At 46.0% G+C, this 14,178-nt stretch overlaps 1 protein-coding gene across 1 annotated transcript in view; it reads right to left on the reverse strand.

Annotated features, from left to right (window-relative positions):
• LOC120909254 (zona pellucida sperm-binding protein 4-like) overlaps positions 1 to 14,178 on the reverse strand; it is a 68,537-nt gene that overhangs the window by 36,710 nt on the left and 17,649 nt on the right. Inside the window, exons 3-4 of the mRNA XM_040320983.1 lie at positions 12,028 to 12,418; positions 10,554 to 10,697 (exon numbers count right to left, since the gene is read on the reverse strand). Of these exons, the coding sequence (XP_040176917.1) occupies positions 10,554 to 10,697; positions 12,028 to 12,418 (535 nt within the window). The remainder of the gene's footprint in view (positions 1 to 10,553; positions 10,698 to 12,027; positions 12,419 to 14,178) is intronic.

A 14,178-nucleotide genomic window follows, 5' to 3' on the forward strand; every position in this document is an offset into this window, starting at 1 on the left:
TTCCCCTTCTGTTTTTTTTCTTTGTTTTCTTTGTCTGAATTTCTCACTTCCTGTTCCTCCTCCGTAAGCTGTTCTGGCTCACTAACCCCCATGGATGATGGGGGCAAGCTTACTGAGGAGAAACAGGAAGTGAGAAATTCAGACAGACAAAGAAAAACAACATTTAGAAGGGAAATTGAAGGAAAAGGTAAGTGAACAATGCACTAGCCCCCATGGCTGCCTCTGACTGAACCAACCCCCACCACCACAGCTGCCTCTGACTGAACTTACCCGCACCCACCACCACATCTACCTCTAACTGAACCGCCCCACGACCACCACTGTGTCTGAACCCCGCCACCATCACTGCTGCCTCTGACCGAATCCCCCCTCCACCACCACAGCTGCATTGGATGGAACCCCCCCACCACCATTGTTGCATGTGTAGCGCTCACCCCCGAAGGAGCCGCTGAATTATCGGGTCTTCTGTCTCACCTCTGTGACACACCACAAACAATGAATCCACAGCACACCAGCACACCTTGTGAAGTTTTATAACAGATTTAATGACTGTGGGATAGAGCAAAAGCCCTTAATGTCTCCCCACTCTAATATAATACAACTAATAACAGAATGAGATAATACGTTTAGATTGAATGCGATGAACAGTAATATATCTATATACTTAGCAGTATCGACCCCACCCTAAACTACTGGCCAGTAGTACTGTCCTAGGCTAGCCAACGTTGGGGCCCTGGATGTATGACAGATGTAGGAAATACACTTGTTGCAATGGCCAAAGGCCGTTCACCACTTCCAATGTCTCTTTGGGGAAGGAGGATGGTTGTCTGCGGAAGCGAGTGTCCCTCTCTCCTCAGACCGACTTCTGTGAAATGGATGCAGTCTTTTAAAGCCTCCGGCAGGACATCTCAGATCGTCTAGGGGCCGTCTGGGGAATCTGGCAATAACCTCCGTCAGCTGTACTCACTCAGTTGGGCAGGCTGGATTACTCCGGTGGCTGGATCGGCCCTGCGACCAGGCCTCAGTTCGATCGCTCAAAAACACAGTCTCTCTCTGTTTCAGTAGACGAACATCAGTCTCTCCAAGAACTATTGCATAGAGCCTGTGTCTCAGTGGCAAACACACAGCTCTGACACAAGCTGTCTTAAATCACTCTGATGCAGATCTGTGTTCCCTGTTCACTGTTCCAGACTCCCTCTCCTCACTACTTCCTCCTGACTCCCCTCTCCTCTGGAACTTCCTGTCTCAAAGCCTCCTGGGAAATGCAGTTATCCAGCCCCTTGCTGTAGAAATGTATCTCTATGTCTGTTCTGTACTGCAGCCTCCAAATATGTGCTCTCTGGCTCCACCTGCTGCAATATATATATCTACATCCTCTTAAATGGCTGAAAATCACAACAGGGCTACATTCTCCCCCTACTTAAAGTCTTTGGGGTCCCCCCCAAAGGGTAAACTGTATTTGTAAGTTCTACAGACAATATATACAGTATGAAAGGCACATATAAAGTTTATACTAGACCATCTGAATACCTTTACTGCGCATAGATAGATGCAGTCTATGACAACGTCTAGCAAGTGGAGGGGGCAGAGGAACACTCCACCAAGGTGTGCTGATGGTCGGGATTGGACACAAGTCCTTTGATACCTCTGTGGTTAGGGTGGACACTTTGGGTGATCTGCGTACAGTAGTGATAGCTTCCTCTGTGCTGTTCCCTGGTGAGTCATAAGTGAGTCTCTGAGGAGGTCGCACCAGTCGTTTGGACCTTGATTCTAGAAACCCGGATGGGCCTTCATCTGCTGAGTCCTCTTCTACTTGCTGTGTTAACTGAGGGAATTCAGTTTCCTTTTCAACTGGCTCAACAGGGGTATCTTCTAGCACTGAGGTTTCCGGCAAGAGACTTTCCACTTGAGAGGGTACAGAATTATCCTCGTTTGCTTGAGGCACAAATTCAGGGGCATCTGGTCTCAGATTGCTCAAATCCGGCTCAGGAGTCATAATAGTTGGATGAACATCCATAGGTTCAGATGGCCACATCCAACTCGGACACACATCTTCCTCATCGCTGTCGTCCTCACTTTCTCTTGTAGAAGGTGGCTGTTGGGACCGAATAACAGGTGCTTGACGGGAAGTGGATGGAATGGGTGAAGGAGACTCATCTCTATCTGGTACCCGCACAGCTTCATTCAGAGGTAGGAGATGATTCCGATGCCAATTCTTCAGTGGCCCGGTCTTTCCCTCTGGTCGAATCTGGTACACTGGCAGGCCAGGCAATTGTTTACAGACGATGTAGATCTGAGAACTCCATCTATCAGCTAGTTTGTGTCTGGCCGAAGCACCCAAATTTCTTAATAGAACTCGATCACCTGGCTGTAAATCCTGTACCCGAACCCTCAAGTCATAGTTCCGTTTGTTTCTTTGTTCTCTACTCCCGGATGTCAAACGGGCCTTCTCAAATGCAGAAGCCAGGTTTCTCCTCAGTCTATCCACATAACCCTGGTGAGAGGCAATAGACGTCTGGTCAAGGGAGAGGCCAAAAGCTAAATCTACTGGTAATCGGGCTTCTCTTCCAAACATGAGGCGGTACGGTGAGTATCCTGTAACATCACTTTCTGTGCTATTGTAAGCATGCACAATGGTAGAGATATGCCGACTCCAGTGCTGTTTCTCCCTGATCGACAGTGTTCCCAACATATTGAGCAGAGTCCGATTGAATCTCTCCGGTTGTGCATCACCCTAGGGGTGATAGGGGGAGGTTCTTGACTTCTGAATCCCCAATAGATCCAAGAGCTGCCTGATGAGTCGACTTTCAAAGTCTCTGCCTTGATCAGAATGGATCCTCTGAGGTAGACCATAATGAACAAAGAACTTTTCTACTAGGACTTTGGCTACAGTAGGAGCACGTTGATCTTTGGTTGGAAAAGCTTGAGCATAACGGGTAAAGTGGTCTGTCACCACTAGGATATTTCCCTGTCCACTAGTGTCAGGCTCTGAGCACAGGAAGTCAATACACACCAGGTCCATAGGCCCTTGACTCTGTAGATGGCTCATTGGAGCAGTCCTAGAAGGTAAAGTTTTCCTCTGGATACATCTTAGACAGGAATGGCAGTAGCTTTCAACTTCGGTTCTCATGCAGGGCCAATAGAATCTGTCTCGGACCAGTTTAAAAGTTCTCTCTGCTCCTAAGTGACCATGGTCATCATGCAAAGCTTTCAGCACATTTTCTCTATGCTTCTCTGGGAGGAACAACTGCTGCTTTTCTTCTAAGTCATCCGAGGGGCCCCTTCGGTAGACCACCCCGTCTAGCAGTTTCAACCGTTCCCACTCTTTGTGGACCAGACGAGCCTCTTTTGGTGAATCAGTTAGTAGGAGCCCTCTTTGACCCGCTTTCATTGCTCTCAGAGTTAACCCGATCAAAGGATCTTCAGCCTGATCTACTCTCAGGTCCTTCTTCGTGAAAGTAGGCAGGCCCTCACTCCTCAGCTGTGTAGGGTTACAATACATTTTAGGGACACCGGCAGCCATGACTCCTATGGCCTCTGCTCCAATCATTCCTTTGGTTCGGCACTCCACCCCTTGGCATAGGGCTTGAACTCCATCTGGAGTCAAATGAGTCCACTCTGTTTCTGGGACCCCTGTGCTATAGGGTCTCCTGGATAAGGCATCCGCGTCTTGGTTATTGACCCCAGGGTGATACCACAGGGCAGCCAACCACCGGTGCCCAGTGGCATCCAGTTTGGCCGTAGTGAGAATGTAAGCGAGTGGGTTGTTGTCAGTTCTGACCACGAAATTGGCCCCGTACAGGTAGTCTTTTAGTTTGTCCACCACTGTCCACTTCAAGGCCAGGAACTCCAACTTGTGAGTGGGGTAATTCTTTTCAGAAGGGGTGAGACCCCGACTCACATATGCCACCGGTCTCAGGAGGCCATCATATTCTTGGTATAGTACTCCTCCTAGCCCTTCTCTGCTAGCATCCACATGTAGTTCATAAGGCTTGGCAGGATCAGCGTAGGCAAGGACAGGAGCCTGTGTTAGACTTCCTTTCAATTGGAGGAAAGCTTTTTCACATTGGTCGGTCCATTCCTCCTGGATTGATTCACGAGGCTTCCTAGTTCCGTGGGCTGATGAACCCGGCTCAAAGGACATTGATTCATCTTCTGCTCCTTCCATTCTTAGAAGCGTGTTCAGAGGCTGAGCTATCTTGGCAAACCCCTCTACGAACCTCCTATAGTATGAGCAGAATCCTAGGAAGGACCGGAGTTCAGTAATATTACGAGGTCTCGGCCATGAAGCCACAGCTTCCAACTTCTTAGGATCAGTTGATATGCCTTCTGCTGAAACAACATGTCCCAGGTACGTGACTGAAGGCAGACAGAACTGACACTTCTCTAAGGAAAGTTTCAATCCTTCTTCATGCAGCCGCTTCAAGACCTTTTCCAACCGCTGCTCATGTTCTTCCAGTGTTCTTCCGAAGACTATTAGGTCATCTAGATACACTAGTACCTCGATCAGGTGCATGTCTCCCACCGTCTTTTCCATTAGTCGTTGGAAAGTTGCTGGGGCTCCTGTGAGGCCTTGGGGCATTCTATTAAACTCAAAGAATCCCAGTGGACAGATGAAAGCAGTCTTCTCTTTATCTTCAGGATGCATGGGTATCTGGTGATATCCACTTCGCAGGTCAAGTACACTAAACCACTTTGCTCCTGACAGACACTGTAAGGCATCTTCTATTCGAGGAGTAGTGTATTGGTCGGGAATGGTTCTTTGGTTGAGTGTGCGGTAGTCTATGCACAAACGGATGGAACCGTTTTTCTTGCGAACTACCACAATAGGTGAGGCATAAGGACTCCTGGATTCTTGGATTATCCTGGTCCTTTTCAATTCAGCCAGCTGTTCCCTTAGGTCATCTAGATCTCCCAATGGGACTCGCCGTGACCTTTCTCGAAAGGGCTTGTCATCTTGGAGGCGAACGCGGTGCTGAGTGCTCCTAGCACACCCCACATCAAACTCATCCTTGGAGAATAAATCTTGCCACTTGAGGAGCTGAGACTGAATTCGCTTCTTCCACTCAGGCGAGACAGGGGCATCTTTAGGATAGAATCGTTCAGCTGGGATCTCTCTGTCTACTCCATCCATCAATTCAGTGGGTGAGAGGGGTGTGGCAGTGGCCACTTGTCCAATCGGCATCCGTGCCTTCAAGGTCACTGGGGAGTCTGACACATTGCATACACTTACAGAGACTCTCCCACGGGCCCGCTGTAGAGCTCTGGTGGATATTATCTCAGGCACCAATTCCACTCCAGATCTCTTCATATTTCTGGGATCAGTTTCCAGGACCACATAGGGGCCTGGTTGTGACCAATTCAACTTGACTGAGGCCCGGAAACTAGTCATTTCTCCTGGCTGTAAGACCTTCTCTGCTCTTTCTAATCTCCAAAGTCGTCCCACTTCTGCAGGGGCCCTCTGTTCTTGAATAATCCGCTGGTAGATTGGCCGCAACATCGGGTGCATCTCCTCTGAAGTAGAACTCTCTTCCGTCACTAATGGAGTTATAAGGAGTCTCACCAAGTCAGTATTTGTTCCCACAATCATAGAACTTCGATTAGCTCCTGGTGGGCGGGGACATACAATGGCTAAGGCGTCACAGACCCCTGGTTGTCCAACAGTTGCCGAACTGAACTCCAGCTTCACTTGTAGACACCCATCATATGGAAGCTTCTGAGTCCCAATACCCCAGATTTCGAGATCCTCTAACTCCATCAGGGGTAGATGCTTCAAATGCTTCTGGTAGAAGTCCCGGTAAATCAGTGTTACTTGAGCACCTGAATCGAGGAGAGCCTTTGTGTAAACCCCTTCTACTTGAACTGGGATAATGGGTGAAGGGCCTATCAACTGGTCAGGGAACTTCTTCGGAGTAGTAGAAGGCATAGACCCAGTCGGCTGCACTCTAGCCCTCTTCCTCGCTTGTGGTGGTTGTTTTCTTCCCCCTTTCGGGTGTTTAGGTTGTGGGTGTGCCTTGCCTCCCTCTGACACAGGACCAGACGCCAGGTGAGGGGATCTTTTTGTCGTAGCAGGTGAGGCTCTGGGTAAAGACTTGGGCCTCTTATTGGTATCCTGGGAATCAGAGCAGTCTTCAGTAGTTGGGCACCCAGTTTGCTCCCTCACTGGGGCCCTCTGTAGTTTCCCGCCGGTCGATAACTTCCTCTTGAATTCGATGGGCTCGGACAGATATTTCGGTAATGACCCACTCCTCCGCAATTATAGCAGATGTTTGACGGTTTCTTGATAGGCACCACCTGAGTAGTAGATTCAGGAACTGGTTCTGAAGTGACTTTTTCAAGGGGCGACTTGACACCTGCAGACAATAGGGTTAGCATTTGCATCAGCTGGGAAACTTGAGCCTTTAATTGCTCCACTTCTGAATTCCCATTCGACACATTGAGCGTTCGAACCTCAGCAGGAAATGAAAATCCTGAGCCCTTCTTTTTCTCCTCTAGGATAGCCTCTTCCTCCCTTACCATCTTAATGAGATCAGAGTATTGCAAAGAGGTACCCCCTTGTAAGGTCTTCAACTGGATCCAGATGGGATCGGAACTCAGAGCGCCTCTCAGGATCTGTTTCATTCTAACTTGATCCATATCCCTGGCTTCTATTCCTTTCTTTAGTACAATCTGGTATAGCATTTTGTTTAGTCGTCGAATATACTCGTAAAGCTGCTCATTTTCCCGTTGAAACATGTGTTCAAATAGGAAGATTAGATCTGTAGCTTTCTCTGTGCGCCCATACTCATCTTGTAGCATGCGAAGATAGTCATATGCTGTACAAGACTCCTGACTGAATTTCAAATTTCGGATGGCTTCTGCTGCAACGCCTTTCAGACTTTCAGTAATGCGTTGTTTCTTTTGAGCCTCTGGAACATCCCATTCTTCCAGTGCTTGCATAGCCTGTTCCATCCAGGTTTCATACTCTTCTTCTCCAGGAGGTACAGGCTGCACTGCAAATTCTCAACTTCCTGTAGCCATAGTTCACAGATGGCGAGGACATTTTTCTAACGCTCTCTACCAGTTTTCCTATGTCCATGAAGAAGGAAGCTGGGGGGTAGTTAGTGGTTGGTACAGAAGTGGTAGTTACTTCCACTGTGTCTGACATGGCCTGGCTTGGTCCCTCCAGACAACTTGCTGAGGTGAGTAGAGGGAATAACCGTGCTTTAACTTCTCCGGCTCGCTGGATGCTATCACCCTGGAAGCAGGTTGGGACTCCTTTCTTCCATTCTAGTAGGGCATAGGTATGGGAGACTTTTTGATCTATTTTCGTGTCTATTACAAACACTTTCTGGTCAGGTGCTAGTGTAGTTACTGCTTGACGGATCTGTTCCTCTGTCCATTTGTCAGCAGGAATGTCCATTACTATACTCAGCCCTAATTGGCCATTTTGTTCTTTGCACCACTCTGCTGCGGTGTTTGGATCCATTGCTGGCTCGTTTGTGCGGTTATCACTTTGCGAGAGGTATCAGAAGAAATCCCGGACGAGCACCCCACGTGTAGCGCTCACCCCCGAAGGAGCCGCTGAATTATCGGGTCTTCTGTCTCACCTCTGACACACCACAAACAATGAATCCACAGCACACCAGCACACCTTGTGAAGTTTTATAACAGATTTAATGACTGTGGGATAGAGCAAAAGCCCTTAATGTCTCCCCACTCTAATATAATACAACTAATAACAGAATGAGATAATACGTTTAGATTGAATGCGATGAACAGTAATATATCTATATACTTAGCAGTATCGACCCCACCCTAAACTACTGGCCAGTAGTACTGTCCTAGGCTAGCCAACGTTGGGGCCCTGGATGTATGACAGATGTAGGAAATACACTTGTTGCAATGGCCAAAGGCCGCTCACCACTTCCAATGTCTCTTTGGGGAAGGAGGATGGTTGTCTGCGGAAGCGAGTGTCCCTCTCTCCTCAGACCGACTTCTGTGAAATGGATGCAGTCTTTTAAAGCCTCCGGCAGGACATCTCAGATCGTCTAGGGGCCGTCTGGGGAATCTGGCAATAACCTCCGTCAGCTGTACTCACTCAGTTGGGCAGGCTGGATTACTCCGGTGGCTGGATCGGCCCTGCGACCAGGCCTCAGTTCGATCGCTCAAAACACAGTCTCTCTCTGTTTCAGTAGACGAACATCAGTCTCTCCAAGAACTATTGCATAGAGCCTGTGTCTCAGTGGCAAACACACAGCTCTGACACAAGCTGTCTTAAATCACTCTGTGATGCAGATCTGTGTTCCCTGGTCACTGTTCCAGACTCCCTCTCCTCACTACTTCCTCCTGACTCCCCTCTCCTCTGGAACTTCCTGTCTCAAAGCCTCCTGGGAAATGCAGTTATCCAGCCCCTTGCTGTAGAAATGTATCTATGTCTGTTCTGTACTGCAGCCTCCAAATATGTGCTCTCTGGCTCCACCTGCTGCAATATATATATATATATATATATCTACATCCTCTTAAATGGCTGAAAATCACAACAGGGCTACACATGTAATTCTCACTCCCTAATACATTTAATTTTAGTTTTAATTGTCATGATATAAAATAATGAATGTGGGGGCCTTTTGGTGGGCGTGATTTTTATTTTTTGGGGGGGGGGGCAGCATTTAATTCTTGGGCCCAGGCAGCACAATGTCTTGGGCCAGCCCTGTGGTTACTATATGGTAATTTGAGGTTCCTGCAAAGACCAACGCCGGGAGGCAATGGTTTTCTCATAACAGTTGTTCAGGTTATGTTTTGAGTTGATTTTGATAAAGGATGTATTTTAAATAAATAAGGCTTCTACGGCCTATGTTTTACTCCAAACTGGATGTGTGGCCTCGTTAATTAGGTGTAGGTAAGGATGTGGGGTAGGCAGTAAAGAGTACATTTGTTATACAATAGTCATGCAATATAACTGAATGTTGGCTTCTGGTTTTAGATATTTCCTAGGGCCTCTAGCTTGCATTTAGGGTAATTGTCATGTGGCGGTCGTCACGTCCTCCATATTTGTCTCCTCGGTGGAGGCCAAGCAAGGGTCATATAATAGGCCTACCCCAGGGAGAGTTCTTCTGGGCTACACTAGGCACTTTGTACAGCCACACTCATGACCCGGACACATGAACGAACTCTAGTAAACCCTTGATGTCATGTACACAGAGTCACTTGTGCATTGAGAATGGGACGTGCAGAGCCAATTCTCCACCTGTCCAGTGCATCACCGCCACCCAGTAACGGAAGGACGGCAAGTTCCAGCAATCCTCCTACATTGCAGAAGGCTCCTGGACACAGACGAATAGCAGCTATACTGAAATCAGGAACAAAAACACTCTCCTACATCTCTCCGTATTTCCTCCCATACAGATTGAATAAAAAATATAAAAAATCTCCCCTCACACAGGGATCTGGGCTTTTCTTTTTATAGCAGGACCGGAGGGTTGGACAAAAAAAAAAAAACGGCCAAAAAAAACCTGGTGTGCAGTTAACCTCCAACTTTCCGCTTGAGCAGCAGAGATCACTACCAGTCTACATGCACCTCAGGGTCTTCAGAGTATCAAACTACAAAATTGACACAAATAAAACCATTTCTTCCAGTTGATACTTCATGCACACTTTGTTGCATGCATCCAGCATTTGTCCAAGGCCCCTTTCACACTGAGACTTCAAAATCATCGCACGATTTTGCAACGATTCGCAGCCTCGATACAACCACAATTTCAGGGAATTCCTGTGTAAGTGGCATCAAAATGGGACCAAAGTAGTGCAGGGACTACTTTGAAGTCGTACCAATATGAATGATTGTCATTGTAAATCATGGGAAACGATTTCTCATGTTACTTTGCCATCACAAATCGTGGGACAAGTCGTACAAGTGTGAAAGGGGCCTAATGCTAAGCCAGGAAGGCACGAACCAGCCTCAGAAAAACAAGGTTCTTTCCTTCCTAGCCATAGTCTGCGAATATAAGCCCCATTGTAATAGAAATATGTTGGAAGTGTAAGTAGTTCAATTCAGGAGTATAGGTTAGATGGCATACAGCAAGTGAGCATTGTCACTCAACAGGAAGAGAGTTATCTGAAGGACAATTCTAATGGAAAAAAGCCTGAAAGAAAAAAACTGCAGCTACTACACAAACTGGTAATTTGTGTTTGAGTGCAGATATACTTAAAAACCAAATTGTGCTGGCAGGACCTTTGAGATTGATTGATCCACACACATAAGCAGCGACCATAGTCTCCAGCAGTCCAACATGTCACCTGTACCTCTCCATAGTGGACGTGTAAGCACCAGTAGTTACGGTGTGAAACGTGTTAGCGATCTTTATCCTTTTTGCTGTATGGACTGTTAAGAGATTTTTGTTGGAGTGCGGCCATCTGGATTTTCTCCGCCATACGTCGTACTCGCCAAGGTGCTGCTAGCATGGGGTCATTTAACACTTGCCGCAGCATATTGATAACAGTAAAAAACAGGGATTCCATTAGGCAAGGACCAGTTTTGAAGCCTGCCAATAGATTACATTCAAAAACCTCACCTGTATGTCCATAGTAGCAAGGCGTGATGGGATCTTCAGGATCATGACAACAGCGGTAATGCAAACATGTGTCACGGGAAACACTGGAATCCAGGCACGGGACTCTTTCATTTGGCACAAAGCACTGCGTCTCATTTAGGAGATCTGTTCAAAAGGAACACAAAACATTAAGGGGTCAGATCACCAAAAAGTTGAGCCATAACCAAGTCATATAATGATAAAGTGGATGTAAACCCCTACATATACCTACCTAGGGACGTGACTAGCCTCAGGTGATGCACAGAACGGCAAAATGTACCTTTTTTCTGCAGCTCACTGCACACACACACACACACACACACACACACACACACACACTATAGAGGGATGCGCTTTGTTCATATTTCTTGTCGGAGGTTTACAACCACTTTAAACTACAGGAACATCTCAATTTACACCCCATAGGGCAGGGGTGTCCAAACTTTTTTCAAAGAGGGCCAGATTTGATAATGTGAACATGCGTGAGGGCCGACCATTTTTGCCTGTGTTGAATGTGTTGAACCATTAAAATTCGGTCTACGTGTGTTTGTCCGAGCAACTAATACACGGCCCAACAAGAATTCTTCTGCCTTTGTGGCTGTGTTTGGTGAAGAGTTGAGCTTGGGTGTGTTATTTGTATCTATATATATATATATATATATATATATATATATATATATATATATATCTCTATATAGATATATATCTTTTGTGGCCCCAACGAATCCCAGAGCGCCGCTCAAGACTAAGGATGAGCTCGGGAGTGTTATTTTATGTATACCTTATTTATCGGCGTATAACACGCACCTTCACTTTAAGAGGGAAGTTTCAGGGGGGAAAAAAACTATTTTAAATAAAGAACTGTGAAGCAAAATAAGGGTCAGTGCCCATCAATGCAGGCTCCCCATTGCCATGAATGCAGCCTCACTATTGCCATCAGTGCAGCCTGATCCAATGCCCATTTGCAGCGTCGGAGGGGACAGGGAGGGGGCGGGACGAGTGCTAACAGATTACATGCAGGAGAATCTCCTGTTTTCTCAGCGGCCTCTTTAATAGCAAGTCCTGCTTTCTATGATAGACAGAACAGTCGTCCAATGGCAGCCCAGGAGACAGAACTTCCTAGTACAGATGCCGCTAAGTAAACGCTTGTTATGCCCCCTCCCTGTCCCCTCTGAGGTAGCGCCGATAAATACAGTATATATCTTTAGTAGCCTGGGGGCCGCAAAAGATATATATATATCCAAATTACCAGGGGGGCCATATTAAACAGGAACAAGGGCCGCATTCGGCCCGCGGGCCGGACTTTGGACATGCCTGCCATAGGGAGATAGTAATTCAACCTACCAGTATCTAACTGGGGACATTGTTTTGTACAAACACTGCCTTTAGGTTACTAAAGTGACAAATACAAAGAAAACCTAATAAAAATTCTGACACACACACACACTGACCTCACCTGGATATGTTTGTGATCTACTCGTAGTTCGCCGTACAATAGGGAGAGGACTTTTAGAAGTGACATTTTTCTTTGTTTCAACGGTCACATCAGACTCCTTTGTTCCAGGGACTGTGCTAGAAGGAGTTGTCGGTTTTTGATCTTTGCCTTCATCCTGAACTAAACTGGTTTTAGTTGGCAACGTTGTATTTGCCAAAACCACGCTTTTGGTTAAAGTGCTGCTGAGTGGTGTTGTCCAAGTGGGCACAGTAGTCAGCTGAGGCATTCTGGTACTCATAGTCTTGTGTGTAATCACTCGAGGCGTCTTCTCTTTTGATATAGAGCAAACAATGTTTATGTCCTCACTTTTCTTACTTCCAACAAAGCGCACACGGAGTTTCCATGTCTCCGCCTACCAGGAAGAGGGAATAAAGATTTTCTGCTAAAAGAAGGACTTAGATAAAAAAATAAATCAATGGCTAACTGCACTTGTTCAGCAAGGATACTGACTGCACTTTTTATTCAATTACATGGAATAAAAAGACTTGAGAAGCACATTTAAAGGTGAACACCAAGAAAACTGAAATTCTTCCCCTGCTGGTGGGGCTGCTCTCGCACTGCAAGGGTTGATTGTTTCTGAATATGGGAACGAGAAAAGCAGATTTACCCAACTATGCACCAGGGTTGCCAACCTCCCGCAGCATTTTTTACTGACAAAACATGGAAAATTTACTGGCGGAGCACATTTTTTTTACTGGCAACGTGATAAATTACACAACTATTGAAAACATACACAGTGAATATTTAAACAGTATAAACATGATATGGAAACACTGACAGTATATAACAAAGTAATTTGCTTGTTTTACACTTAAAAAGTTAACAGCATGAAATTATTAGCCCGATATTTACTGGCAGTTGAAAAAAAAAAAAAAAAAAAGTAAAAAATATAACACACACACACACACACACACACACACACACACACACACACACACTTTTATATATATTTTCACAGAATTTTAGAAACGGTCAGTACATTTTCTGGTGGTTGGCAACCCTGCTCTGCTAGACCAGTCCCTGCAGCCTCTTCTCTCCTGCACTTTGGAGGTTTAGGGTCTTCTGATGTCAGCAAGACAGATGAAGGGACTATAGCCCTGCACTGGAAGCAGGGACGCCAAGGGACAGTCCACTTCTAGAATGTAAGGCGAGCGCCATTTGCTAGGGACTGAGTCGAGGATCAGGTAAATGGGAGGTGCAGCCCCACTGCAGAGGCTTTAAGCATCAACATTTGTTACAATTGCCAAATCGCATTTAACATTTGTTAAAAATTGCCAAACAGCATTTAACCATTTCCATCATGGAGGTTACAGGTTCATAAACCTCAACTGGTTTAGACCTAAATAGCCATTAAAAGGATTACATAAACATCCACCTGGTATATTGAAAGGACAATTTCCATAGTCAAAAATACCTAGTTATCCCATCACCAGCATGGTAAAATGGTCAAGTGACAGGTCTTACCAATATATTGTATGCAGCCATTGTACAAGAACTTTTGACTTTCTAGAGCAATGAGTTTTAGGGCTCATGCACACAGGATGTTTTTGCAGCTGCCGTTAGGGTTGACTTTAAAGGGGTTGTAAAAGGTAAAAAAAAAAAAAAAAAAAATGTTTCCCTAAATAGCTTCCTTTACCTTAGTGCAGTCCTCCTTCACTTATCATCCTTTGATTTTGCTTTTAAATGTCCTTATTTCTGCTGAGTAATCCACACTTCCTGTTCTTCCAACTACACACAGTAATGGGAGGCTTTCTCCCTGGTGTGGAGAAAGATACTTGAGGGGGGAGGGGCGAGGAGGGTCAGGACGCTCTCTACTTTGCAGATAGAGAAAGGAGCTGTGTGTTAGTGGGCGTCATGACACCCCTGCTCGCCCCCTCAAGGCTTTCTCCACACCAGAGAGAAAGCCTCTCATTACTGCGTGTAGTTACAGACAGAAGAACAGGAAGTGAGGATTTCTCAGAATAAATAAGGACATTTAAAAAGCAAAAATTGAAGGATGAGGCAAGTGAAGGACTGCACTAAGGTAAAAGGAAGCTATTTAGGGAACTTTTCTTTTTGCCTTTACAACCCCTTTAACTGGCCCTAAAAGTCCCTTTATGTTAGCCTATGTGT

The sequence above is a fragment of the Rana temporaria genome, chromosome 8 (genome assembly GCF_905171775.1).
Source record: "Rana temporaria chromosome 8, aRanTem1.1, whole genome shotgun sequence".
NCBI classification, from domain to species: domain Eukaryota; kingdom Metazoa; phylum Chordata; class Amphibia; order Anura; family Ranidae; genus Rana; species Rana temporaria.